This window comes from Rana temporaria, chromosome 6 (genome assembly GCF_905171775.1).
Source record: "Rana temporaria chromosome 6, aRanTem1.1, whole genome shotgun sequence".
Taxonomy (NCBI): domain Eukaryota; kingdom Metazoa; phylum Chordata; class Amphibia; order Anura; family Ranidae; genus Rana; species Rana temporaria.
In genome coordinates this window covers 669332-695921 of record NC_053494.1, presented here as the reverse complement: position 1 = coordinate 695921, position 26590 = coordinate 669332, and the positions used below count along the sequence as shown (strand labels likewise).

At 54.6% G+C, this 26590-nt stretch overlaps 1 protein-coding gene across 3 annotated transcripts; it reads right to left on the bottom strand.

Moving 5' to 3' along the window:
• Window positions 1-506: 506 nt before the first annotated feature.
• On the bottom strand, window positions 507-15964 carry LOC120942882 (TBC1 domain family member 10B-like). 3 transcript variants are annotated; one of them, XM_040355823.1, is made up of 10 exons: window positions 14971-15964; window positions 13421-14928; window positions 9438-9537; window positions 9242-9349; window positions 8763-8869; window positions 3971-4085; window positions 3811-3876; window positions 2611-2800; window positions 2383-2537; window positions 507-1457 (listed from the first exon to the last, which is right to left on the bottom strand). In XM_040355823.1, exons 1-10 carry the CDS (start codon window positions 15904-15906, stop codon window positions 819-821), a joined length of 3924 nt encoding a protein of 1307 aa, XP_040211757.1. In that variant the 5' UTR covers window positions 15907-15964; the 3' UTR covers window positions 507-818. The 3 variants fall into 3 exon arrangements, with proteins under 3 accessions (XP_040211757.1, XP_040211756.1, XP_040211755.1); XM_040355822.1 differs by having other exon boundaries at window positions 13421-15370; window positions 15407-15964; XM_040355821.1 differs by having other exon boundaries at window positions 13421-15964.
• Window positions 15965-26590: the final 10626 nt, after the last annotated feature.

The window sequence follows — 26590 nt, the reverse complement described above, 5'->3', positions numbered from 1 at the left end:
ATCAGTTTCCTTTACTCGATGTGGAGTGCATAACACTTCATGTAACTTTCTGCCTGTACACAAGGCACTGCCATGGGCATGCACCACAGCCCATTGTGCAAGGCACTGCCATGGGCACGCACCACAGACCATTGTGCAAGGCACTGCCATGGGCACGCACCACAGCCCATTGCACAAAGGTCAATCGGGGAGGGAATGAATAAGTATGACATACAATCAAAGGAAGACTTGGAGTGTTAGTCTTCAGCAAGTAGTCAGCAACACCGGGGGGGGGGGGTTAAGCCGAGTTTAAAGGTTATTACAGACCTGGTTTTCTCCACCCCACCCTGTCCTGTTTTTTAGAACTGGATAATGCACTCACAAACCAATTTACATGACTACCAAATCAACTGTCCTCTGACTTTGTTCACACAGGGCTGCTGGGGTTACCCCAGGAAATGTTGAAGAAATGCTATGGGCTGCTGGAGTTGGTGGGTAGAGGGATGGGGGAGAGGAAAGGGGGGGTAAAAAAAAAAAATGAAAAAAAGAGCTTTGGAGGGGTTCCAGTTCCAGGTTTTGGGTTTCCTAAGATGTGGAGCAGTTAAAATCTGTAACGTCCACCATAACTTCAGAGAGACCAGAGTATCAGGAGAGACCAGCCTGAACAAAGGGGGGCGGGGGGAAATATCCAGGAGTGCCCTGCTGGAGGTAACACGGATCCAGAATATAAACATGTCCTGTCTTGCAGGACTTTCCCCAGACAGAGGACCTCCCTCTCTTCGTAAGACTATCCAGTGACTGACACACAGTTCCACTCGGAGAATCCACAACGTGGTCTGTTAGAAATACGTGTCATCGGCTGAGCCAGTGGCACCTTTGTGGGTGGAGTCAGTGGCCGGGGAAGACGACTCCTTACGACGGAAAGAAACTTTCCTCTCTTTCTTCTGTTTGGCCTCCGCTTTCTCCTTCTCTTTCTGAAGTCGCTTTTCTTCTTTTTCTTTTAGTTTTTCTCGCTCTTTCTCCCTTTTCCGCTCGCGCTCCCTCTCTTCTCTCTCTTCCTTCTCTCTCTTCTTTTCCCGCTCCCTTTCTTCCCTCTCTCTCTTTTTGTCCTGTTCTTTTTGTTTCTCCTTACCCTTCTTGGCGGCCTCCTTGGGTGGTCCCAAGGGTGCTTTATTGGCGGTGGGAGAAGGCAGAACAGGATGCAGACCCTCAGACACCACCACAGACTCTGGTGGTTGGAGGACGAGAGCGGGACTGGCGGGAGGAGAGGGCCTTCGAAAACTGGATAGGCTGGATAAGCTAAGCCGACTACCGCTCAGAGAAGGGTTCAGGCGCAGCTTTTCTTCCTGAATTTGGCGAGCCCCGTGTAAGCGGCGTGAAGGGCGGTACTGCAACTCTCCTCGGTTTTCTCTCCACTTGCGCAGCTGTGTATTGCTTTCCCTTTCTATAAGAGCATCGGTAACCGCAAGGGCACTCACCTGAAAAGTCAAATATAAAGGTCATAAAAATCCCAGAATTCTCCGGGATAAAGAAAAGGCTTTACTACACAGAGACCCCCCCCAACTCCTCCCACCTCCATCCCAGGCCCTTCTCACATCTTTACCCCCTCCCCTTTCCACCACCCTCCCAATGTTTGATAATAGACCCTCACCAATCCCTCTCAACCACATAGTATCTCTACCCAATAACCCCTCCCTCTACCTCTCCCATCTTCTTCATCATCATCCCAATCCTTGATACTAGGTTCTCACCCATCCCTCGCAACCCCATAGCACCTCTACCCAATAACCTCATTGTATACCCCTTACTCTACATCACCGTCATCCCCATCAACCTCATAGTTCCTCTACCCAATGACCCCATTGTAAACCCCTCCATATATAGTACCTCCCCATCATCCCAATCCTTGATACTAGGTTTTCACCCATGCCTCGCAACCCCATAGCATCCCTACCCAATAACCCCATTGTAAACCCCTCCCTCTACCTCACCCATCATCCCAATGCTTGATACTATGTTCTCACCTATCCCTCTCAACCTCATAGGACCTCTACCCAATAACCCCATTGTATACCCCTCACTCTACATCCCCATCAACCTCATAGGACCTCTACCCAATAACCCCATTGTATACCCCTCACTCTACATCACCATCATCCCTCTCAACCTCATAGGACCTCTACCCAATAACCCCATTGTATACTCTTACATACATAGTACCTCCCCACCATGCCATCCTTGATACTAGGTTCTCACCCATCCCTCTCCCCAATAACCTCATTGTATACCCCTTCCTCTACCTCCTTCACCATCCCAATCCTTAGTACTAGGTGTTGGGGGAGGGGGTCATGTTGTAAGACTAGTTCGGATATAAGGAGGGTCGGGGGGGGGGGGGACGCTCACCTCCGGGAGAAGAACTTCCTCCTGCATGCAGTGAGGTGGGAGGCTACGTAACTTCTCCATCGTCTCATACATTCCTTGGCAGCTCCGCAGCTTGTCCACCGATCCCAACGTGTGCCGAAGCAACACGAGACCGACCCGGAAAACGATCTTCACCCCTACAAGAGAGAGGAAGAAATCAGCACCCCCCTGGATGTGGGCAGTACAAGGCTATGCTGGGGCCACACCCACCTTCACAGAAGAACATGTCCCACACACGCAGCACCGAGGACCACGGCAGAGTGCGGGAGAAGATGCACATGAACCACTCCGTCATGTACAGGATCGGGTCAATCTTAAACTTCTTCAGATGTCTGTAAGCCATGGGGCAAACCCTACGCAGCAGAGCAAAGAAGATCTCTCCGTCCAGCTGGATGGCTTCCTATCAGGAGAGAAACGGGGGTGAGACCCACGGAGAGGAGGACACCGGGGGAGGGGAGAGGGAATGGACACCGGGGGAGGGGAGAGGAGGACACCGGGGGAGGGGAGGGGAGAGGAGGACACCGGGGGAGAGGAGAGGAGAGGAGGACACCGGGGGAGAGGAGAGGAGAGGAGGACACCGGGGGAGAGGAGAGGGAATAAACACCAAGTAATGGGAGAGCAGACAGGGAGGATCAGAGGACAGAAGGGAGAGGAGATGGTGAGGATCGGAGGACAGAAGGGTGAGGATCGGAGGACAGAAGGATGGAGGAGATGGTGAGGATCGGAAGACAGAAGGGGGAGGAGATGGTGAGGATCGGAGGACAGAAGGGGGAGGAGACGGTGAGGATCAGAGGACAGAAGGGGGAGTAGATGGTGAGGATTGGAGGACAGAAGGGGGAGGATCGGAGGACAGAAGGGGGAGGAGATGGTGAGGATCGGAGGACAGAAGGGGGAGGAGATAGTGAGGATCGGAGGACAGAAGGGGGAGGAGATAGTGAGGATCGGAGGACAGAAGGGGGAGGAGACGGTGAGGATCAGAGGACAGAAGGGGGAGGAGACGGTGAGGATCAGAGGACAGAAGGGGGAGGAGACGGTGAGGATCAGAGGACAGAAGGGGGAGGAGACGGTGAGGATCAGAGGACAGAAGGGGGAGGAGACGGTGAGGATCAGAGGACAGAAGGGGGAGGAGACGGTGAGGATCGGAGGACAGAAGGGGGAGGAGACGGTGAGGATCAGAGGACAGAAGGGGGAGGAGACGGTGAGGATCAGAGGACAGAAGGGGGAGGAGACGGTGAGGATCGGAGGACAGAAGGGGGAGGAGATAGTGAGGATCGGAGGACAGAAGGGGGAGGGGATAGTGAGGATCGGAGGACAGAAGGGGGAGGAGACGGGGAGGATCGGAGGACAGAAGGTGGACACGAATGTGAACGGTGGTCAGTCACACAAGGGGGGGGGGGGCAGTTTTCTCACCAGGCCGGCACTGTAATATCCCGGCAGATACTTGTCACAGATTTGGACCAAACACCAGAATGCTTGCTGGGGGGTGAGAGAGAAACATTGTGATTGGTCAGAATACAAGGACGGCACAATCCCTACTGACATCACCGGAAATCATCAACAGAATCCTCACCTCTGCCGGCATGTGCATCAGCAAGACGGCGGCCACCGGAGCCTGCGCCTGGCAGTACCCCTCCTCCGGGCGATACACCGTGTACGCCTTCAGTATGCGGTACAAGTCCTGCTGCCTGCATGGGGGCCAATCACAGCGTCACATAGGATGTCCGTTATATACCGACCACAGGAAGTAACTTTCTACACCCCCCCCATATTCTATATATGCCCCCCCCCCCCACTGTAATTACATGACCCAACCCCCCCTCCTTGCAGAACCCAACCCCCTTCCACCCAACAATGCAGAACCCAACTCTATGGAACTAAACACTGCAGAATCCATATCACCCCCTGTAACGGCTACCCACTGGTGTGAGGGTCTCAGCCGTTGGAGACGTCCTTTTCCCTGGCAAGCTGCGATATGCAGGTACCGCCGGTATATACCATCGAACGCCCTTCCAAGAAACGAGACGTGCTACGTTTGCAGGGTCAAGCAGACTGACTTTATTTGGCATATTTCACCTGCTTATATCTGGTTACAACTGTTACAAGAACAATGACAGTTTCCGCCCTCCCCTTTTCCCAGTAGGGGGCTTCAACACAGACCCCCTGAAACAATGACATCTCCTTGAATTAATCACTTGGCCAGTTTCTAGACTCTTCGGCACCTCACCCCACTTAACATTTCCTGGCCAGGCACATAGAATTCAATTAACCTTTAAAACAATTATCACTCACACATAATCCCCCTCAGCATACACCTCACAGGGGGGCTGTTTACCTGCACACAAAAGAGGGTTCATTAGCTATGCGAAGGGAACATTAGCATTCAGCAATGAAAAGAAACTTGTCCAATTAACCCTTTGAGCTCAGAATACAATGTGGTACATCCAATTGTGACAAGCCATGCAGTTCCTTGTAGTCCCCCTGCACGAAGATTATAACTGTCCCGGCAGCATGCATGTGTCCGTTACACTACTCCCCCTTTGTGGAACACTCCGGCAGACCCGGATTGATCCTTTTCGGATCAACTTGGGGATGTCCGGTCTGCTGTTAGGGTAAAAGTTCCGTTTGCCTGGACAGTCCGTCGGCCTTCCCATTGACTTACCAGGTCGGTAGCTGATGGTGAAGGTGAATAATAGAATTCAGTTCTGGAACAGTCACTTGTTTTGCTCTCTCAATGGCTCCCAAAACCTGTTGCTGATGCTCTTGGGACAGATACGGCACCACCTGGATGCAAATCCCATTTAATCTTTTGACAATTTCCGCCTGTTTGTGCATTTCAATGTTCAAGCCACGGGACATCTCATAATACATGACATAGTGTCGGTGCATCTCTGATTTCTCACTGGCCAACTTGTCACATTCCCATTTTAGACTGTGATATTGTGCCGGATCTACAGTACATGTCGGGGAAGGTAGTCTTACCCGGTTCTCAGCAGCAAGTGGGTTGATTCCAGCAACGCGGGTGGTCACGGCACAAGCAGCAGCAGGTGTAGGTAAATAAGCCGAAGTCAGAGGGCCAATGTCGTTGCCCAGCACCACCTCGGCAGGTAGGTTGTCCATGATACCAACTGTGGTCTTTCCTGACCCGGCTCCCCAGTCTAAGTGCACACGGGTGGTGGGTACGCGAAATACAGCACCCCCTGCGACCCGGACGGCAACTGTGCGAGTGGACACGTTCTCTGGCTTTACCAGATGTTTTTGAATCAGAGTGATAGTAGTCCCGGAATCTCTTAAGCCTTGTGCTACTTGTCCATTCACTCGTACCTCCTGACGGTGATGCTGACGGTTATCTGGAGAGGCCGCTTGTATTGGGTCTGCCTCATACCAAATTCCCAGACATTCCTCCGGGCCACCCTCGGTCTCCAGGCAGTGGGCCGCAGAGGGACGTGATGGAGTGACCTCTGTGTTGGGTGTTGTGCGTCTCCAATTGTTATTTGTAGCTCTCACAGGGCAATAATGAGCAATATGTCCAGTGTCGCTGCAGTGATGGCACGTCACCCTAGGCGAATCCCGGGGGTAGTTGCTAGGCCCCTGAGGACGTGGTGGGACTGGAGCCCGAAACTCTGGGCATGGGGTGACGGTTGGAGTACGCGGTTCTACCTTCTGAGCCAGCCGCATAGTACTCTGGCTTACTTTCCTTGTCTCCGCGTACTCATCTGCTAGCCGAGCCGCCTCGTTTAAGTTAGCGGGACGGCGATCTCGTACCCAGTCTTGTATGTCTGCGGCCAGGTCTTGGAAGAAATGTTCCATTAGGAACAGCTGCAATACTTCCTCCCCGGTGTTGGCCTTGCACCCTTGGACCCAAAGGGATGCCACCCTTTGTAACTGGTTGGCCCATTCCATGTGGGAGTCCACAGCCATCTTCTTGGACTCCCGGAAGCGCCGGCGGTAGGCTTCTGGCGTTACGGCATATCGGGTTAGCAGCGCCTTTTTAACTTGCTGGTATTGTAAAATATCCTCTGGAGCGAGAGCCCGAAAGGCTTCGTTGGCTTTGCCCGACAATTTCCCCGACAAAATAGTGACCAATTGGTCTGGTGGTACCTGGTGTAGTGAGCACTGCCTCTCAAAGTCCGCCAAATATCCATCGATTTCCTCCTCACTTTCTACAAAAGCTTTAAATGCCGTGAACGGTATTTTCTTTCCTGTAGCAGCAGGTGGGGGGGTAGGAACTGCAGGTGTAATGGGCTGTCTCGCTCTTACCAGTTCCAGTTCTTGTCCCCTCTTCGTTTGTATCTCCTCCCTTGCTTCCCGGAACAGCTGGTTGATTAGTTCCACGGACGTTTCTGGATACAAGGATAATCTCCGCTGTACAATCCCAGTAATTACATCTTCTTTGCTGACCGGTGCAAGGGGCTCCGTTCCTTCCATGGATCCATCCATTTCGTCCAGCTCCAGCAGGTCAGCTATCCGTTCCTTCCATGGATCCATCCATTTCGTCCAGCTCCAGCAGGTCAGCTATCAGCTCCCTCCGTGGTCTGTTACTGGTACTCCTACCACGACTCTCCAATAGATCTTTTAGTGTGGATCTTTTCAGCCTGGCGTACTGCGACTCCATTCAGCACTTGCTCTTTGGATAAAAGGACCATCCCACCGCTGCCAACCAATGTAACGGCTACCCATGTAGTGAGAGGGTCTCAGCCATTGGAGACGTCCTTTTCCCTGGCAAGCTGCGATATGCAGGTACCGCCGGTATATCCCATCGAACGCCCTTCCAAGAAACGAGACGTGCTACGTTTGAAGGGTCAAGCAGACTGACTTTATTTGGCATATTTCACCTGCTTATATCTGGTTACAACTGTTACAAGAACAATGACAGTTTCCGCCCTCCCCTTTTCCCAGTAGGGGGCTTCAACACAGACCCCCTGAAACAATGACATCTCCTTGAATTAATCACTTGACCAGTCTCTAGACGCTTCGGCACCGCAAACCACTTAACATTTTCTGGCCAGGCACATTCCTTTCTCAATAGAATTCAATTAACCTTTAAAACAATTATCACTCACACATAATCCCCATCAGCATACACCTCACAGGGGGGCTGTTACCTACACACAAAAGAGGGTTCATTATCTATGCGAAGGGAACATTAGCATTCAGCAGTGACAGAGACCCTTGTCCAATTAACCCTTTGAGCTCAGAATACAATGTGGTACATCCAATTGTGACAAGCCATGCAGTTCCTTGTAGTCCCCCTGCACGAAGATCATAACTGTCCCGGCAGCATGCATGTGTCCGTTACACCCCCAAACCATCCAGTACACCCAACTTGCCCCTTCCCCCACTCCACACTGCCGCCCTTAAAGGAGTTATAAAGGAAAAACATTTTTTGCCTACAATGAATGTGCGCGGTAGACAGAGAGAACAGTGTAATAAATTCCTTCCTCTATATCACCTCCGGGGTTCTAGTTTCTGTTCTCTCATTCACTTCCTGCTTTGCTGCGCTCGTTCATGTAAGAACTACATTTCCCAGTATGCATTGCGGCACGCCCAGTAATTCACACCTCCTTGAAGTCTCTAACACGTAGAGAGCGTCCTGCCGCACAGATCCCAGAAGGGGGCGGGGCACGTCACTGACCACCGCAGGAAAGCCTCCCGTCACGGTGGTGAGTAACAATCAGACAAGCAGGAAGTGAGCAGAACAGAGAAGAAATAGAGCAACTTCTGAGCAAAAACCAACAATGAGGAAGTGAGAAGAGGAATGTCTGCAGGGAAAGGAGGATTATTATTTCCTTTACAACCCCTTTAACTCCCCCCCCCTCATTCTACAATGCCCCCCCTCATTCTACAATGCCCCCCCTCATTCTACAATGCCCCCCCCTCATTCTACAATGCAACCCCCCTCATTCTACAATGCCCCCCCCTCCCTCAAACTGCCTTCCCCCCTCAGACCACCATGCTTCCATCCCAATACCCAAGTCAATCCCTGCCTGAGGTCACCCAACTCATTAACTTCCCCCTTAGACCACCACCCTGTCCCAACCCCCACCCCAAACTACAAACCCACCACCCATGGCCCCACCCCAAACTACAAACCCACCACCCCGTCCCCACCCCAAACTACAAACCCACCACCCCGTCCCCACCCCAAACTACAAACCCACCACCCCGTCCCCACCCCAAACTACAAACCCACCACCCCGTCCCCACCCCAAACTACAAACCCACCACCCCGTCCCCACCCCAAACTACAAACCCACCACCCCGTCCCCACCCCAAACTACAAACCCACCACCCCGTCCCCACCCCAAACTACAAACCCACCACCCTGTCCCCACCCCCACCCCAAACTACAAACCCAGACTCACCCATGGCCCCCGCGTGCAGCAAACATTTCATGGAATGGGAACTGCCGGTGAAGATCTTTCTCTATCACATCCAACCACTTGGGGTCTCCAGGATGTCTCTCCAACTCCTGCAACACAGCGATCATCATACAGGGGAGAGAAACACAGCGCTCATCATACAGGGGAGAGAAACACAGCGCTCATCATACAGGGGAGAGAAACACAGCGCTCATCATACAGGGGAGAGAAACACAGCGCTCATCATACAGGGGAGAGAAACAAAGCGCTCATCATACAGGGGAGAGAAACACAGCGCTCATCATACAGGGGAGAGAAACACAGCGCTCATCATACAGGGGAGAGAAACACAGCGATCATCATACAGGGGAGAGAAACACAGCGATCATCAAACAGGGGAGAGAAACACAGCGCTCATCATACAGGGGAGAGAAACACAGCGCTCATCATACAGGGGAGAGAAACACGCGATCAGGAATTACCTCGAACTTCCCCGGGTTCTTGCTGAGGAGATAGTGACTGTTGGAGAGATATTGCCACGCACGCGCACGTAGAGAAGATGGGATTCCTTTTCTACATCGCAGCTTCACCTGTACATGAGACAGAAGGGAGGTGAACATTGTCCCTGGACTAGAGCAGTGTATGCGCTCCCCTATAGGTGGGCGACATCGTTCTCACCTTCTGGAATCGCCGGATCAGCCATTTGTCCCAATGATTGAACATGTCCAGCCACTTCAACTCCCTCTGCCGGGCGATTTCCACAGAAAGGTTACTCTCCCTGCAAGAGAAAGAACATTGGCGTTCATTTCCTGACCGTCACCGCCCCCATCACCACCCACGTCACCGCCCCCACCGTCACACCCCCCACCGCCCCCATCACCACCGTCACCGCCCCCCTCACCACCGTCACACCCCCCCCCCCATCACCACCGTCACACCCCCCCCATCACCACCGTCACACCCCCCCCATCACCACCGTCACACCCCCCCCATCACCACCGTCACACCCCCCCCCCCCCCCATCACCACCGTCACCGCCCACAGGTTACTCTCCCTGCAAGAGAAAGAATATTGGCGTTCATTTCCCGACCGTCACCGCCCCCATCACCACCCACGTCACCGCCCCCACCGCCCCCATCACCACCGTTACCGCCCCCATTACCACCCACGTCACCACCCCCACCGTCACACCCCCCATCACCACCGTCACCGCCCCACCCCCCATCACCACCGTCACCGCCCCCATCACCACCCACGTCACCACCCCCACCGTCACACCCCCCACCGCCCCCATCACCACCGTCACCGCCCCCATCACCACCGTCACCACCGCCCCCATCACCACCGTCACCACCGCCCCCATCACCACCGTCACCACCGCCCCCATCACCACCGTCACACCCCCCATCACCACCGTCACCGCCCCCATCACCACCGCCCCCATCACCACCGTCACACCCCCCATCACCACCGTCACCGCCCCCATCACCACCGTCACCACCGCCCCCATCACCACCGTCACACCCCCCATCACCACCGTCACCGCCCCCATCACCACCGTCACACCCCCCATCACCACCGTCACCACCGCCCCCATCACCACCGTCACCACCGCCCCCATCACCACCGTCACCACCGCCCCCATCACCACCGTCACACCCCCCATCACCACCGTCACCGCCCCCATCACCACCGTCACCGCCCCCATCACCACCGTCACACCCCCCATCACCACCGTCACCGCCCCCATCACCACAGTCACAGCCCCCATCACCACCGTCACAGCCCCCATCACCACCGTCACCGCCCCCATCACCACCGCCCCCATTACCACCGTCACCGCCCCATCACCACCGTCACCGCCCCCATCACCACAGTCACAGCCCCCATCACCACCGTCACCACCGCCCCCATTACCACCGTCACCGCCCCCATCACCACCGTCACCACCGCCCCCATTACCACCGTCACCGCCCCCATCACCACCGTCACACCCCCCATCACCACCGTCACCGCCCCCATCACCACAGTCACCGCCCCCGATCACCACCGTCACCGCCCACATCACCACCGTCACACCCCCCACATCACACCCCCCATCACCGACCGTCACCGCCCCCATCACCAACGTCACCGCCCACATCACCACCGTCACCGCCCCCATCACCACCCCCATCACCACAGTCACCGCCCATCACCACCGTCACACCCCCCACCGCCCCCCATCACCACCGTCACACCCCCCACCATCCCGATCACCACCGTCACCGCCCCCATCACCACCGTCACACCCCCCACCATCCCGATCACCACCGTCACACCGCCCACATCACCACCGTCACCGCCCCCATCACCACCCCCACCGCCCCCCATCACCACCGTCACACCCCCCCCATCACCACCGTCACCACCGCCCCCATTACCACCGTCACCGCCCCCATCACCACCGTCACACCCCCCATCACCACCGTCACCGCCCCCATCACCACAGTCACCGCCCCCGATCACCACCGTCACCGCCCACATCACCACCGTCACACCCCCCACATCACACCCCCCATCACCGACCGTCACCGCCCCCATCACCAACGTCACCGCCCACATCACCACCGTCACCGCCCCCATCACCACCCCCATCACCACAGTCACCGCCCATCACCACCGTCACACCCCCCACCGCCCCCCATCACCACCGTCACACCCCCCACCATCCCGATCACCACCGTCACCGCCCCCATCACCACCGTCACACCCCCCATCACCACCATCACCGCCCATCACCACCGTCACACCCCCCTCCGCCCATCACCACCGTCACACCCCCCACCATCCCGATCACCACCGTCACACCGCCCACATCACCACCGTCACCGCCCCCCATCACCACCGTCACCGCCCCCCATCACCACCGTCACCGCCCCCATCACCGCCCATCACCACCGTCACCGCCCATCACCACCGTCACACCCCCCACTGCCCCGATCACCACCGTCACCGCCCCCCATCACCACCGACACCGCCCCCATCACCACCGACACCGCCCCCATCACCACCGTCACCCCATCACCGCCCCCATCACCACCGTCACCCGCCCCCATCACCACCGTCACCGCCCCCATCACCACTGTCACACCCCCCACCATCCCGATCACCACCGTCACACCGCCCACATCACCACCGTCACCGCCCCCCATCACCACCGTCACCGCCCCCCATCACCACCGTCACCGCCCCCCATCACCACCGTCACCGCCCCCATCACCGCCCATCACCACCGTCACCGCCCATCACCACCGTCACACCCCCCACTGCCCCGATCACCACCGTCACCGCCCCGATCACCACCGACACCGCCCCCATCACCACCGACACCGCCCCCATCACCACCGACACCGCCCCATCACCACCGTCACCCCCCCATCACCACCGTCACCGCCCCCATCACACCCCCCATCACCACCGTCACCCGCCCCCATCACCACCGTCACCGCCCCCATCACCACTGTCACACCCCCCACCGCCACCGTCACACCCCCCACCATCCCGATCACCACCGTCACACCCCCCACCGCCCCCATCACCACCGTCACCGCCCCCATCACCACCGTCACACCCCCATCACCACCGTCACACCCCCCCCATCACCACCGTCACACCCCCCACCGCCCACATCACCACCGTCACCGCCCCATCACACCCCCCATCACCACCGTCACACCCCCCCATCACCACCGTCACACCCCCCCCATCACCACCGTCACACCCCCCCCCATCACCACCGTCACACCCCCCCCCATCACCACCGTCACACCCTCAACCATCACCATCCAAATCCCAATTCTATTCCCGACCATCATCGTCCCAATCGTTGCTGTCCTACTCTCCACCATTACTGTCCCAGTTCCGACAATTAGCATCTAATTATTGAAGATCATCGTCCCACTTCCTCCCATCACGAGCCCATTCCTAACCAGCGTCTGCTCACCTTCTTCCATCATCGTCCCCCCCAGTCCTGACCATTCCAACCATCATCATCCCATCCCTGAGCATCATTGTCCCATTTCTAAACAACATTATTCCATTCCCAACCAGCATCTTCTCACTCCCTACCATCACCATCATTGTCTTATTTCTAAACATCCGCTTCCCTGATTGCCCAGAGCAGAAGCAACCGCCCCCCTCCCCCCTTAACCAGAGCAGACCCTCAAGCTTCCCCGGATGCCCAGGCCCTCAGCTTCCCTGGATGCCCAGGCCCTCAGCTTCCCTGGATGCCCAGGCCCTCAAGCTTCCCTGGTTGCCCAGACCCTCAAGCTTCCCTGGTTGCCCAGACCCTCAGCTTCCCCGGTTGCCCAGACCCTCAGCTTCCCCGGTTGCCCAGACCCTCAGCTTCCCCGGATGCCCAGACCCTCAGCTTCCCTGGATGCCCAGACCCTCAGCTTCCCCGGTTGCCCAGGCCCTCAGCTTCCCCGGTTGCCCATGCCCTCAGCTTCCCTGGTTGCCCAGACCCTCAGCTTCCCTGGTTGCCCAGGCCCTCCACACTGGACTACACATCCATCTTCTCTGGGAGAGCGCCCCTCTGAGGTGACCAGTGAAGGCTACACATACATCTGTATATAGTGCTGCAGCGCCCCCCTATATGAGAGTGTTCTTCACATACTGACCCGTTCCCGCTGAACTGGTTTCCTCCCAGGAAGCCGTACTTGTCGGTCCTGCGGTAGGGCATGCCGTTGATCTCAGAGTCCGAGCCCAGAGAGCTGGCGTCATCCAGGTGGCTGAGGGACTCCATCGTACCTGACATCAGGCTGACAGAGTCCAGGTAGCTGAGCGTGTCGGGGGCGGGGGCCTTGGACCTGAAGCTGGACAGAGAGGCGGTGTCAAGGCTGAGGGAGGGTTCCTGCTCCCGTATAGAAGGGGCGTGGCCGGGGTAGAGGGAGGATCTGGGTGGAATGGGAAGCGGGGGTTTGGAGGAGACGCTCCGATGAGGAGAGAGGGATGTCCCCAGCTGGGTGGAAGGTGGACCCGTCGGGGGGGTGGAATTCTGGCCAGGCAAAGCCTTCTTCTCCGAAGTGTCCTGCTGCTGAGGGAGGGTGGAGGAAGCGGGTGGACCAATCACAGAGCCCGGTGGGGGAGCCGCGGAGCTCTGAGAGGAACCATCGGGAAGGGCGCCCTCTGGTGGGATAGAAGAGTTCTGTGGCCCCGCAGACGTTGTGCCGGGGGGTACGGAGGGCTCAATCTGCCCGCCATGTGCCGGAGCCTCCGCGGAGGTTGGGCCCTGCGTCACAGGTGGTGGGGGCCCCATTTTCTCAGCTGCGGTATCGGGGTCAGACATCACCCGGGGCGCTGCAATCACTTCTTCACTGCGCTTATTCAGGAGTGACGCCACGGCGCCCTGAGCCCACTGTCTGCCATCTTGTGACGTCTCCTGTGGCCCCTTTATTGGCAGTTCGGATGTTCTTTGGCCCTGAGATGGAACGAGGTGTGCCGGGGAGTCCTGAGGGGGTGGTACCCTCTGTGCGGCCATGTGCTCTATGGGTACCTCCCCCGAGGTCTGTATTAGGGCCACTCCTCGTCCAGTGTTACTTTGTGTGGGTGGAGAGGCGGGGCCTTGTGTTGGAGGGCCCCCCAGGTTCTCAGGGACCTTTCTTGGCATTACCCACACAGGTCTGATCACTGGGGCTTTTCTTGGAGAGTCCCTCGGGGGCGGGATCAGCTCATCATGAGGCGGAGTGCTAACAGTGACCATTGCCCGGCACTCCGACGTGGTGTATAGTGGCGGTATGGGCCCCGAATCTGGTACACCAGTGGCCGCCCCAGCCCGTGGGGGCCCCTGGCTCTCGGGCGCTGTGTATTGTGGTGATACGGGCCTCAGATTTGGCACAGGTGCTGGGGGCCCCTTGCTCTCTGGCATGGTGTACTGTGGTGGTAAGGGCCCTGGATCCTGCACAGTGGTGATGCTCCCAGCCGGTGGGGGCCCTAGTTCTGGCCCTCCAGTGGTACTCCCAGGTGGTAGGGGCCCCTGGCTCTCAGTTATGGAATACTGCAGTGGTGGGGGCCCCGCTTCTTGTACAACAGTGGTACTCCTGGGTGGTAGGTGCCCGTGGCTCTCAGATAAGATGTATTGGTGTGGTAGGGGCCCCTGGCTCTCGGTAACTGTGTATTGGTGTGGTAGAGGCCCCGGATGAAGAGTAGCGCTGTAACTCTCGGGTTGTAGGGGCCCCTGGCTTTCGGTAACGCTGTATTGTGGTAGGAGGGGCCCCAGATTGGGGGTAGCGATGATATTTCCAGGTGGTAGGTGCCCCTGGCTCTCGGAAGCAATGTATCGGGGTGGTGGGGGCCCCAGATCGGTGGTATTCCCAGGTGGTAGGTGCCCCTGGCTCTCAGATAAGATGTATTGGTGTGGTAGGGGCCCCGGATCAAGAGTAGCGCTGTAACTCCCGGGTTGTAGGGGCCCCTGGCTCTCGGTAACTGTGTATTGGTGTGGTAGGGGCCCCTGGTTCTCGGTAACTGTGTATTGTGGTAGGAGGGGCCCCAGATTGGGGGTAGCGGTGATATTTCCAGGTGGTAGGTGCCCCATGCTCTCGGAAGCGATGTATCGGGGTGGTGGGGGCCCCGGATCGGTGGTCTTCCCAGGCGGTGGTGGGGGCCCCTGGCTGTCGGAATCGGTGTTATTTCCAGGCGGTGGGGGCCCCTGGCTCTTAGTAACGGTGTATCGGGGCCCCGGATCAGTGTTATCTCTAGGCGGTGGGGGCCCCTGGGGCAGTATGGGCCCCTGGCTCTCAGTAACGGTGTATCGGGGCCCCGGATCAGTGTTATATCCAGGCGGTGGGGGCCCCTGGGGCAGTAGGGGCCCCAGGTCAGTGGTATTCCCAGGCGGTGGGGGCCCCGTCTTCTCTGTATCCATAGACTGTAGTGGAGGGGCCCTCTGACCCCCCAGGTTGGTCTCCTCTGAGGTGACAGAACGGCCCTCCATGACGATCAGCACTGTCTGGGTGACTGTGGCCCTCTCTGGGGTCCCTGGCTGTCCTCCGGGGCCCCGGACCTCGCTGGGCTCTCTGTGGGGCCGGCGCTCCATGGAGCCTTTCCGGGGAGGCGGTACGGGCCGGGGCCCCGGCGGGGAGGAGCAGGGCCCGGGCGGTGGAGGCTCCATGTCGGGGCTCTGCAGCGCTCACCGGCCCAAATGACAGCGGACAGTAACCACCAATCCCTGCCCAGCCCTGACAGAACCTCGGCCAATCAGCGAGCGGCAGGAACTGGGCGGGGACGTAGATACAGCCAATTGGAGTGAGGGACACGTATGGCTGTCCGCTGACGAATGTAAGGTGAACGGTGACTGGATAAGCTTAATGCCACCTGACCAATCAGGGGCATGTTGAGTGCAAGGCGCAGAAGGGCGGAGCCCGGAACCAGGAAAAGGAAGTAGCGGTCTCCGAAAAAGGGCGGAGTCTCAACCAATCAGCGTTCAGCGCCAGGCCGCCTGACCAATCAGCTCTAGGAAGAGAGACAAACAAGGAAGTGGGGTGAAGTTCTCTTTCAAAAACTTTATTTACACACCCGAATGCGAACAGATTTGATGTGACTGAAGGCTCGTTCCCATGAGCCCCGCCCCTTAAAGCGGGGGGTTCACCCCAAAAAAAACGTTTTAACATGACATTCAGCCGAGTTGTCAGAATGACAACCGCGGCTTCCGGGTATGTAATGTTCCTAATTGATTGACAGGCTTCCGACCGGCGCATACAGCGCGCCACGAGTTGCCGAAAGAAGCCGGACTGCGAATCGGCTCTATACGGCGCCTGCGCACCGACGTTCGGCTTCTTTCGGCAACTCGTGACACGCTGTATGCGCCGGTCGGAAGGATGTCAATCAATTAGGAACGCCCAGTTCCGCACATTACATACCCGGAAGCGGCGGTGAAAATACGGTATGTGCCGCAATGAAAAAAAACAGCCGATTGTCATTCTGACAACTCGCCTGAATGTCATGTAAAAATGTATTTTTGGGGTGAACCCGCCGATCCGTGTGTATACTAGAGTTGTGACGTCATCCCTATAAACCCGAAAACACGTGAATTACACGGATCTGAGGCCCTGGAAGGATTTACCCCCCTTATGACCAGGCTTTAACTGACAATTGCGCGGTCGTGCGACGTGGCTCCCAAACAAAAAAAAGACGTCCTTTTTTTCCCACAAATAGAGCTTTCTTTTGGTGGTATTTGATCACCTCTGCGGTTTTTATTTTTTGTGCTATAAACAAAAATAGAGCGGACATTTTTAAAAAAAATCAATATTTTTTACTTTTTGCTATAATAAATATCCCCAAAAATGTATAAAAATAAAAAATGTCCTCAGTTTAGGCCGATTTGTATTCTTCTTCTACATATTTTTGGTTAAAAAAAAAAATCTCAATAAGCGTTTATTGATTGGTATAGCGTCTACAAAATAGGGGAGATAGTTTTATGGCATTTTTATTATTATTATTTTTTACTAGAAATGGCAGCGATCTGCGATTTTTATCAGGACTGCGACATTGTACCTGGGCAGAGACGATATATTTCACAGCACACCGGGTAACTCTGCTTGCAGATCGCAAGGCTGTAGGACAGGGATCAGTAATGCCGCTTGTTGTGCCGCCACGTCTTCATACAGCTGGTGGTAATGATGCCAGATTCGTCAGCTCTACCCCAGGGGGGGTCAAGTCCTGGGGGAAAAAGTGTGGGAACTCCCACCCAAGATCCCCTCCCCCACCAAAAAAAAAATGGTACGCTCATATAACTAAACCGCACGGTTTTTTTTTCCGATCCACTGTACCTTAGTAATCCTTTATGTTACTGGCCGCTTCCTGTATATGGATTCATCGGGTAGTATGCGGGTATTCTATCACTTCCTGTATATGGATTCATCGGGTAGTGTGCGGGTATTCTATCACTTCCTGTATATGGATTCATCGGGTAGTGTGCGGGTATTCCGTCACTTCCTGTATATGGATTCATGGGGTAGTGTGCGGGTGTTCCGTCACTTCCTGTATATGGATTCATGGGGTAGTGTGCAGGTATTCTGTCACTTCCTGTATATGGATTCATCGGGTAGTGTGCGGGTATTCTATCACTTCCTGTATATGGATTCATCGGGTGGTGTGCGGGTATTCCGTCACTTCCTGTATATGGATTCATGGGGTAGTGTGCGGGTATTCCGTCACTTCCTGTATATGGATTCATGGGGTAGTGTGCAGGTATTCTGTCACTTCCTGTATATGGATTCATCGGGTAGTGTGCGGGTATTCCGTCACTTCCTGTATATGGATTCCTCGGGTAGTGTGCTGGTATTCCGTCACTTCCTGTATATGGATTCATGGGGTAGTGTGTGGGTATTCCGTCACTTCCTGTATATGGATTCATCGGGTAGTGTGCGGGTATTCCGTCACTTCCTGTATATGGATTCATGGGGTAGTGTGCGGGTATTCCGTCACTTCCTGTATATGGATTCATGGGGTGGTGTGCGGGTATTCCGTCACTTCCTGTATATGGAATTATCAGGTAGTGTGCGGGTATTCCGTCACTTCCTGTATATGGATTCATCGGGTAGTGTGCGGGTATTCCGTCACTTCCTGTATATGGATTCATCGGGTAGTGTGCGGGTATTCCGTCACTTCCTGTATATGGATTCATCGGGTGGTGTGCGGGTATTCCGTCACTTCCTGTATATGGATTCATGGGGTAGTGTGCGGGTATTCTATCACTTCCTGTATATGGATTCATCGGGTAGTGTGCGGGTATTCCGTTACTTCCTGTATATGGATTCATCGGGTAGTGTGCGGGTATTCCGTTACTTCCTGTATATGGATTCATCGGGTGGTGTGCGGGTATTCCGTCACTTCCTGTATATGGATTCATGGGGTAGTGTGCGGGTATTCCGTCACTTCCTGTATATGGATTCATCGGGTAGTGTGCGGGTATTCCGTTACTTCCTGTATATGGATTCATCGGGTAGTGTGCGGGTGTTCCGTCACTTCCTGTATATGGATTCCTCGGGTAGTGTGCGGGTATTCCGTCACTTCCTGTATATGGATTCCTCGGGTAGTGTGCGGGTATTCCGTCACTTCCTGTATATGGATTCATGGGGTAGTGTGCGGGTATTCCGTCACTTCCTGTATATGGATTCCTCGGGTAGTGTGCGGGTATTCCGTCACTTCCTGTATATGGATTCATCGGGTAGTGTGCGGGTATTCCGTCACTTCCTGTATATGGATTCATGGGGTAGTGTGTGGGTATTCCGTCACTTCCTGTATATGGATTCATGGGGTAGTGTGCGGGTATTCCGTCACTTCCTGTATATGGATTCATCGGGAAGTGTGCGGGTATTCCGTCACTTCCTGTATATGGATTCATCGGGGTAGTGTGCGGGTATTCCGTCACTTCCTGTATATGGATTCATCGGGGTAGTGTGCGGGTATTCCGTTACTTCCTGTATATGGATTCATCGGGTAGTGTGCGGGTGTTCCGTCACTTCCTGTATATGGATTCCTCGGGTAGTGTGCGGGTATTCCGTCACTTCCTGTATATGGATTCCTCGGGTAGTGTGCGGGTATTCCGTCACTTCCTGTATATGGATTCATGGGGTAGTGTGCGGGTATTCCGTCACTTCCTGTATATGGATTCCTCGGGTAGTGTGCGGGTATTCCGTCACTTCCTGTATATGGATTCATCGGGTAGTGTGCGGGTATTCCGTCACTTCCTGTATATGGATTCATGGGGTAGTGTGTGGGTATTCCGTCACTTCCTGTATATGGATTCATGGGGTAGTGTGCGGGTATTCCGTCACTTCCTGTATATGGATTCATCGGGAAGTGTGCGGGTATTCCGTCACTTCCTGTATATGGATTCATCGGGGTAGTGTGCGGGTATTCCGTCACTTCCTTGATGCCGCAATGTCTCCTGGGAGCTTTTGTCATTGTTCCCAGGAGACATTGCGGAGGTCTGCCGCGAGTTATCGCGGGATTGAGAAAGAAGCAAGTTATTTCTAAATCCCGCGATAACTCGGGGCAGACCTCCGCAATGTCTCCTGGGAACAATGACAAAAGCTCCCAGGAGACATTGCGGCATCAAGGAAGTGACGGAACACCCGCACACTACCCGATGAATCCATATACAGGAAGTGACGGAATACCCGCACACTTCCCGATGAATCCATATACAGGAAGTGACGGAATACCCGCACACTACCCGATGAATCCATATACAGGAAGTGACGGAATACCCGCACACTTCCCGATGAATCCATATACAGGAAGTGACGGAATACCCGCACACTACCCGAGGAATCCATATACAGGAAGTGACGGAATACCCGCACACTACCCGAGGAATCCATATACAGGAAGTGACGGAATACCCGCACACTACCCGAGGAATCCATATACAGGAAGTGACGGAATACCCGCACACTACCCGAGGAATCCATATACAGGAAGTGACGGAATACCCGCACACTACCCGAGGAATCCATATACAGGAAGTGACGGAATACCCGCACAACACCTGATGAATCCATATACAGGAAGTGAACGAGAGGAGGATTCTGGGAGTTTTTGAGGCATTGAAGCAGAGGAAGACATACGTCAAACCTTAACAGATGGTTTTCGGTCCCCAGAACCCTTGGAAGTAGTACGTTTCTGGGAGGAGGCAGTTCCAGATTCTGTAATCCTCAGTGACCCCGAGGATCTTGCCCCTCATTCCTCTGCAAACTTGCGGTGCTTGGGCTCCCTCATGCTTCAAAGCCTGCGAAAGGACCCGAGAATATGTGGCATCAAGGCGAAGCATCACTATTGGTTGGCAACTCTCTTTGACCGCCGTTACAAGGGGAGGCCTCAGAACTCATCCCTTCCCTACAGAGGGAGCAGAGGATGAAATATCTTGAGGACACCTGAAGGAGGAGTGTATGTTACTGTGACGGTATCGGTATGATATCCCCGTCAACGTTCCCTTCTTCCCATAACGAAAATCACCCCAATATTCCACGAGGAGGGATATCCCTGGAATCGCCCAGAAAGCCACACATGAGACAAGCTTACTGCTAGAACAAGACACTTTATTGACACAAAAACTCAGCTTATATGTGGTTACAGCCTGTTAGGAACGCCCCCCTCACACAGTGGGGTTTCCCATACAGATTATAGGAGACAAGTCGGAGCCGACCATGCAGACACATTTCTTTAGATAAGGACATCAGTGGAGTTAAATACTAGGTGTAACAGCCTGACCACAATGAAGCAATCAGAATAATTAACATGAGCCACTTATCTAATCATTGTAAACAGTAAGGCCGGTCTCCTTCCCACACACAATAAATCAATTACCATTTGAACTAGGGAGCTGGCTGAGGAAGGGTCATTAACATGTCAATAGCTTGTAACACATGAATCCATCTAACCCACAATTTAACCAAGCAGGGAGATTTACACTGACATATCCTTCACAATGGCCCCCTTTTTCTCCCTGCTCCGGCAAACCCGGTTGGACCTTCCCTGGTCCAGTAGGGTTGACGGGTTCAGAGCTTTTAGTCCGAGGTTAACTCCGTTTGGCGTGACTGACCTCCATTGGTAACTGCTTCCGACTCAGGTATGCCACCGGGTCGTCAGATCACACGCCGGTCAGTCCCCAAGTCTTTGTGCGATCTGCAAAGTCACCAGAAGTCAGTGTGAAGACAGCGAATGGGTCTGTGCGCCGCCGTCTAGGTGTCCCGCTATGGGAGGGGGCAGGTTATGGCTCTGAAGTGACAATCACAGGAGATTCATAAAAAGAAAAAGTTATATTTGTTGAAATGCTGTAGCACTGGTGCTCAGAGTCCGGGGGGGGGGGAAGGGGACTCAGAGCCCCATAAGGTCAGCCACCCCCTGCTCCCTCCGCAGCCGCCGGTTCTCCTCTTGGAGCTTCTCCAGCTCCATCTCCAGTTCCTGGAGCCTGGGGGGGTCAGCCTGCTGTGACCTCAGGTGGTTGTTCTCCTCCTCCATGCGGCTTATGCACTCCTCCAGCTCTATGTACTCACGGATCAGCTCCTGCTTGCTCATGTCCTGCAGGCTCTCCACGTGGTCCTTCATCATCAGGAACTGGGTGGTGGTGTAAGGGGCCACCGGTGGGCCCTTGGCGAACATCTCGGCCCGCATCTGGGACGCCCGCTGCGATTCCATCTCCTCCAGTCGCTTCTTCTCCTCCCAGGTCCGCTGGTTAAATTACTTCCAGGACCTCTTCTTCTTGGAGGGTAGCTGGCGGTGCCTCTTTCTGCCCAGCTCCCTCCAAGGCCCCTCCGGCTCATGGCTGTCGCCCATGACCAGCTGACAATGGTGTTCCCTGTTGTCCGTAATAACAGATTGTACCATGAGGGCTTCGTAAGGGGTGCCCAATGGTTCTTCCTGACCCAGCTCCTGGGGATCCCAAGCTGAGTCTACACAATGGGCTGCTGCTGGTGGGCGGTACCCAGGTTGAGACCAATTTGACCTGGTGTTGTCATTCATGGGGCAATTTTGCTTGAAGTGACCCAACTGTTTGCACCGGAAGCAGCGTTGTTCGTTGTCCTCCTGGCGTGGGTAGCGAGGGCTATATGTCATCGGTCTGTTAGGCGGTTGGTATCTAGCGGCTGGTGGGTGTGAGGGCGCTGTTGGTTGTGGGGGTTGTACCCGTGGTGTGACCTGGTTTGTCTTGCGAGTATCCGCATATTCATCCGCCAACTTCGCGGCCTCTGGTAGAGTCATGGGCCTGCGATCTCTCACCCAATCCTTGACGTCCGTCTGGATGTGATTGTAAAATTGCTCCAGGAGCATTAGTTGCAAAATGTCCTCTGCGGTGGTGGCCTGGCTGCCGTTAACCCAGTTAGAGGCCGACAGGGACAGCTGGCATGCCCATTCTGCGTAAGAGTCTTCCGTGGTTTTGCGTGAGTCCCTGAACTTCTGTCGGTGGGACTCTGGGGTTACTGCATAACGAGCCAGGAGCGCTTCTTTAACCCTGGCGTAGCTATGGATATCCTGATCTGGCACGGTCCGGAAAGCATCAGAAGCTTTGCCTGACAGTTTGCCTGACAATATTGAAACCCACTCTCCTCTAGCTATTCGGTGCAGGTTACATTGTCGCTCAAAATCTGCCAGGTAGTTATCAATCTCACAGTCCTTTTCATCAAAAGCTTTAAAAGCGCTAAACGGAATCTTCCTTGCGTCTGCTGTGCTGTACTCACTGTTCGTAGAAGGTGCGGCTGCTTGTTGGACTGCTGCCAGTTTTAACTGTAGCTCTGCGTTTACTAACATGTCCATCACTTTCAGCACCACATCCGGCGTTGGGTTCGGGCCGAACCAAGCTAGTTTCTCTCTCATTAGCTTGTTGGCTGGCGATTCCTCCTCCTGAATCACTGGTGTCTCCATCTCTTGTACTGCTGGCGTTGCTGCAATCCCGTCCTCCTGGTCTAGCTCCATTGATTCTGCTATGATGACCCGCTTGGTTTTGTTGCTAGCAATCCTTCCACGAACTTCCAGTAGTTCTTCCAGTGTCTGCTTGGAATCCGGGTGTAAAGGGGAATAGAAGGGAAGATCCCGCTGCTACCAACCAATTGTGACGGTATCGGTATGATATCCCCGTCAACGTTCCCTTCTTCCCATAACGAAAATCACCCCAATATTCCACGAGGAGGGATATCCCTGGAATCGCCCAGAAAGCCACACATGAGACAAGCTTACTGCTAGAACAAGACACTTTATTGACACAAAAACTCAGCTTATATGTGGTTACAGCCTGTTAGGAACGCCCCCCTCACACAGTGGGGTTTCCCATACAGATTATAGGAGACAAGTCGGAGCCGACCATGCAGACATGTTTCTTTAGATAAAGACATCAGCGGAGTTAATTACTAGGTGTAACAGCCTGACCACAATGAAGCAATCAGAATAATTAACATGAGCCACTTATCTAATCATTGTAAACAGTAAGGCCGGTCTCCTTCCCACACACAATAAATCAATTACCATTTGAACTAGGGAGCTGGCTGAGGAAGGGTCATTAACATGTCAATAGCTTGTAACACATGAATCCATCTAACCCACAATTTAACCAAGCAGGGAGATTTACACTGACATATCCTTCACAGTTACGCCTTTCCAGACTCTGGTAGATTACAGTCTGGTGGAAAACGTCGTTTTGAGGCTTCTGTTGGTCCTCAGCGCTTAGGGCTGTCATCTTCAATATCCCATCGGCAGCATCTGCATCACATGGTGGGAGATTATCTAGGTGTGGAAACAGATATGGAGAGCTTTCCAGCTGTTGATCCACTGGGTCATGAGAATAGACCACTGGCCAGAACTTGCCCATTATGCAATTGGCAACGTCTCCATGAGGCTTATCGAGGCTCCAGCTGCGCTCCTGGTTCCTCAATAGAGACTTTCCGGCGGCCCTCCTGTGCTCCTGTGACACTGAATGTGGAAGTTCCCACTCGCTCTGCAAGCACTCCAACATTTTTCACGCAGGCTTTTAGTGTCGTTTTATACTTATTTACTGAATAAATTCTTAAGCTGATTAAAGGATTGGCTTGGCGCTTCTCTCTCCTCCTTTTGCAATTGGGCTGCCCTGCATTCAGCATTCTTTCTGAACGGGCATTCGGTGCTGCTAGAGGCTTTGAAACCAGACAGACAGAAAAAAGAGTGTGTCTGTCCACAGACTCCATGGACCGGCTGACATTTATCAAAATGAATCAGTCCTGGATTAGCAGCAGCTATGAAGCCCTTGATGCCGATGTTGTTGAATACGTTTTATTGGGATCTGAAATCTCTGCAAGACTGTCTAGTCTGCCTAGCTTTGTGTTTGTTGATTTAATCTTGAAGTGATTTTTTGGTGTAGGTTTCATGGGCACAATTAACACCCAGTGCAATTTTTACGCACCTGTTTGACAGGTGAATATCATTTTAGATTTTTTTTACTGGAAGTCCAATTCTTCCTTTTTTCAAGAGTACCTCTATAAGGTTACAGTGTGAAGGCGCCACCGACACCCAAAGGCCAATTGTTCCTCATCTGTTACTTCTATCCAGAGTCTGCGAAAGAGACACCAGAATTTATCCAAACAAAAACCTTCATCTCGGCCCGAGTGTTTTATAATTTGGCTTCTTCACATAAGGCTTGTTTACTTTTATGCAAAACGTTGTCATTTCCATCCAAAGTCTGCGGAAGAGACACCAGGATTTATCCCAAAAATCTCTAATCTTGTTCTCCGTGGGCTACATTGTGGCCCCATCATTGTGGCCCCATCATACAGACTGGCTCTGTAAGCCTTTGCTTACAAAATATAGAAAGTTTGCAGGGAAAACCAATTCACTGTATTTACAGAGACAGGGTGGGGGTTGCGAAAGCAGGACAGCCCACCGAGAGCCACTCTGTCCCTGTTAGAGTAGCTGATGGCAACCTGAAGAGACTGCCAAATCCCAGACATTCTAGGGCTCCAGGGAGAGTAGAACCAGGTCATCCCAGAATGAGATATTGGGCAGAGATAGGGTATCCCAGGACTGGAAAGAAGGCCGAACCAGGACATCTCAGGACTGGAAGGAGGGCAGAACCCAGACATCCTGGAACTGGAAGGAGGGCAGAACCCAGACACCCTGGAACTGGAAGGAGGGCAGAACCAGGACACCCTGGAACTGGAAGGAGGGCAGACCCAGGACATCCTGGAACTGGAAGGAGGGCAGAACCAGGACACCCTGGAACTGGAAGGAGGGCAGAACCAGGACACCCTGGAACTGGAAGGAGGGCAGAACCAGGACACCCTGGAGCTGGAAGTAGGGCAGAACCCAGACATCCTGGAACTGGAAGGAGGGCAGAACCAGGACACCCAGGTACTGGAAGGAGGGCAGAACCAGGACACCCAGGTACTGGAAGGAGGGCAGAACCAGAACACCCAGGTACTGGAAGGAGGGCAGAACCAGGACACCCAGGTACTGGAAGGAGGGCAGAACCAGGACACCTAGGTACTGGAAGGAGGGCAGAACCAGGACACCTAGGCACTGGAAGGAGGGCAGAACCAGGACACCTAGGCACTGGAAGGAGGGCAGAACCAGGACACCCTGCGACTGGAAGGAGGGCAGAACCAGGACACCCAGGTACTGGAAGGAGGGCAGAACCAGGACACCCTGGAACTGGAAGTAGGGCAGAACCAGGACACCCAGGTACTGGAAGGAGGGCAGAACCAGGACACCCAGGTACTGGAAGGAGGGCAGAACCAGGACACCCTGCGACTGGAAGGAGGGCAGAACCAGGACACCCTGGAACTGGAAGGAGGGCAGAACCAGGACACCCTGGAACTGGAAGGAGGGCAGAACCAGGACACCCTGGAGCTGGAAGTAGGGCAGAACCAGGACACCCAGGTACTGGAAGGAGGGGAGACCCAGGACATCCTGGAACTGGAAGAAGGGCAGAACCAGGACACCCAGGAACTGGAAGTAGGGCAGAACCAGGACACCCTGGAACTGGAAGGAGGGCAGAACCAGGACATCCTGGAACTGGAAGGAGGGCAGAACCAGGACACCCTGCAACTGGAAGTAGGGCAGAACCAGGACACCCAGGTACTGAAAGGAGGGCAGAACCAGGACACCTAGGCACTGGAAGGAGGGCAGAACCAGGACACCCTGGAACTGGAAGTAGGGCAGAACCAGGACACCCAGGTACTGGAAGGAGGGCAGAACCAGGACATCCTGGAACTGGAAGGAGGGCAGACCCAGGACACCCTGGAACTGGAAGTAGGGCAGAACCAGGACATCCTGGGACTGGAAGGAGGGCAGACCCAGGACATCTCAGGACTGGAAGGAGGGCAGAACCA

Bases quoted from the DNA above. Each gene is read 5' to 3' on its own strand.
- LOC120942882 (XM_040355821.1), bottom strand. From the start codon at position 15,906: ATGGAGCCTCCACCGCCCGGGCCCTGCTCCTCCCCGCCGGGGCCCCGG. The intron at 9,538-13,420 runs GTCAGTATGTGA...TTTCTCTTGCAG, and splicing joins AACCAGTTCAGCGGGAACGG to GGAGAGTAACCTTTCTGTGG. The intron at 3,877-3,970 runs GTGAGGATTCTG...CTCACCCCCCAG, and splicing joins TGATGCACATGCCGGCAGAG to CAAGCATTCTGGTGTTTGGT.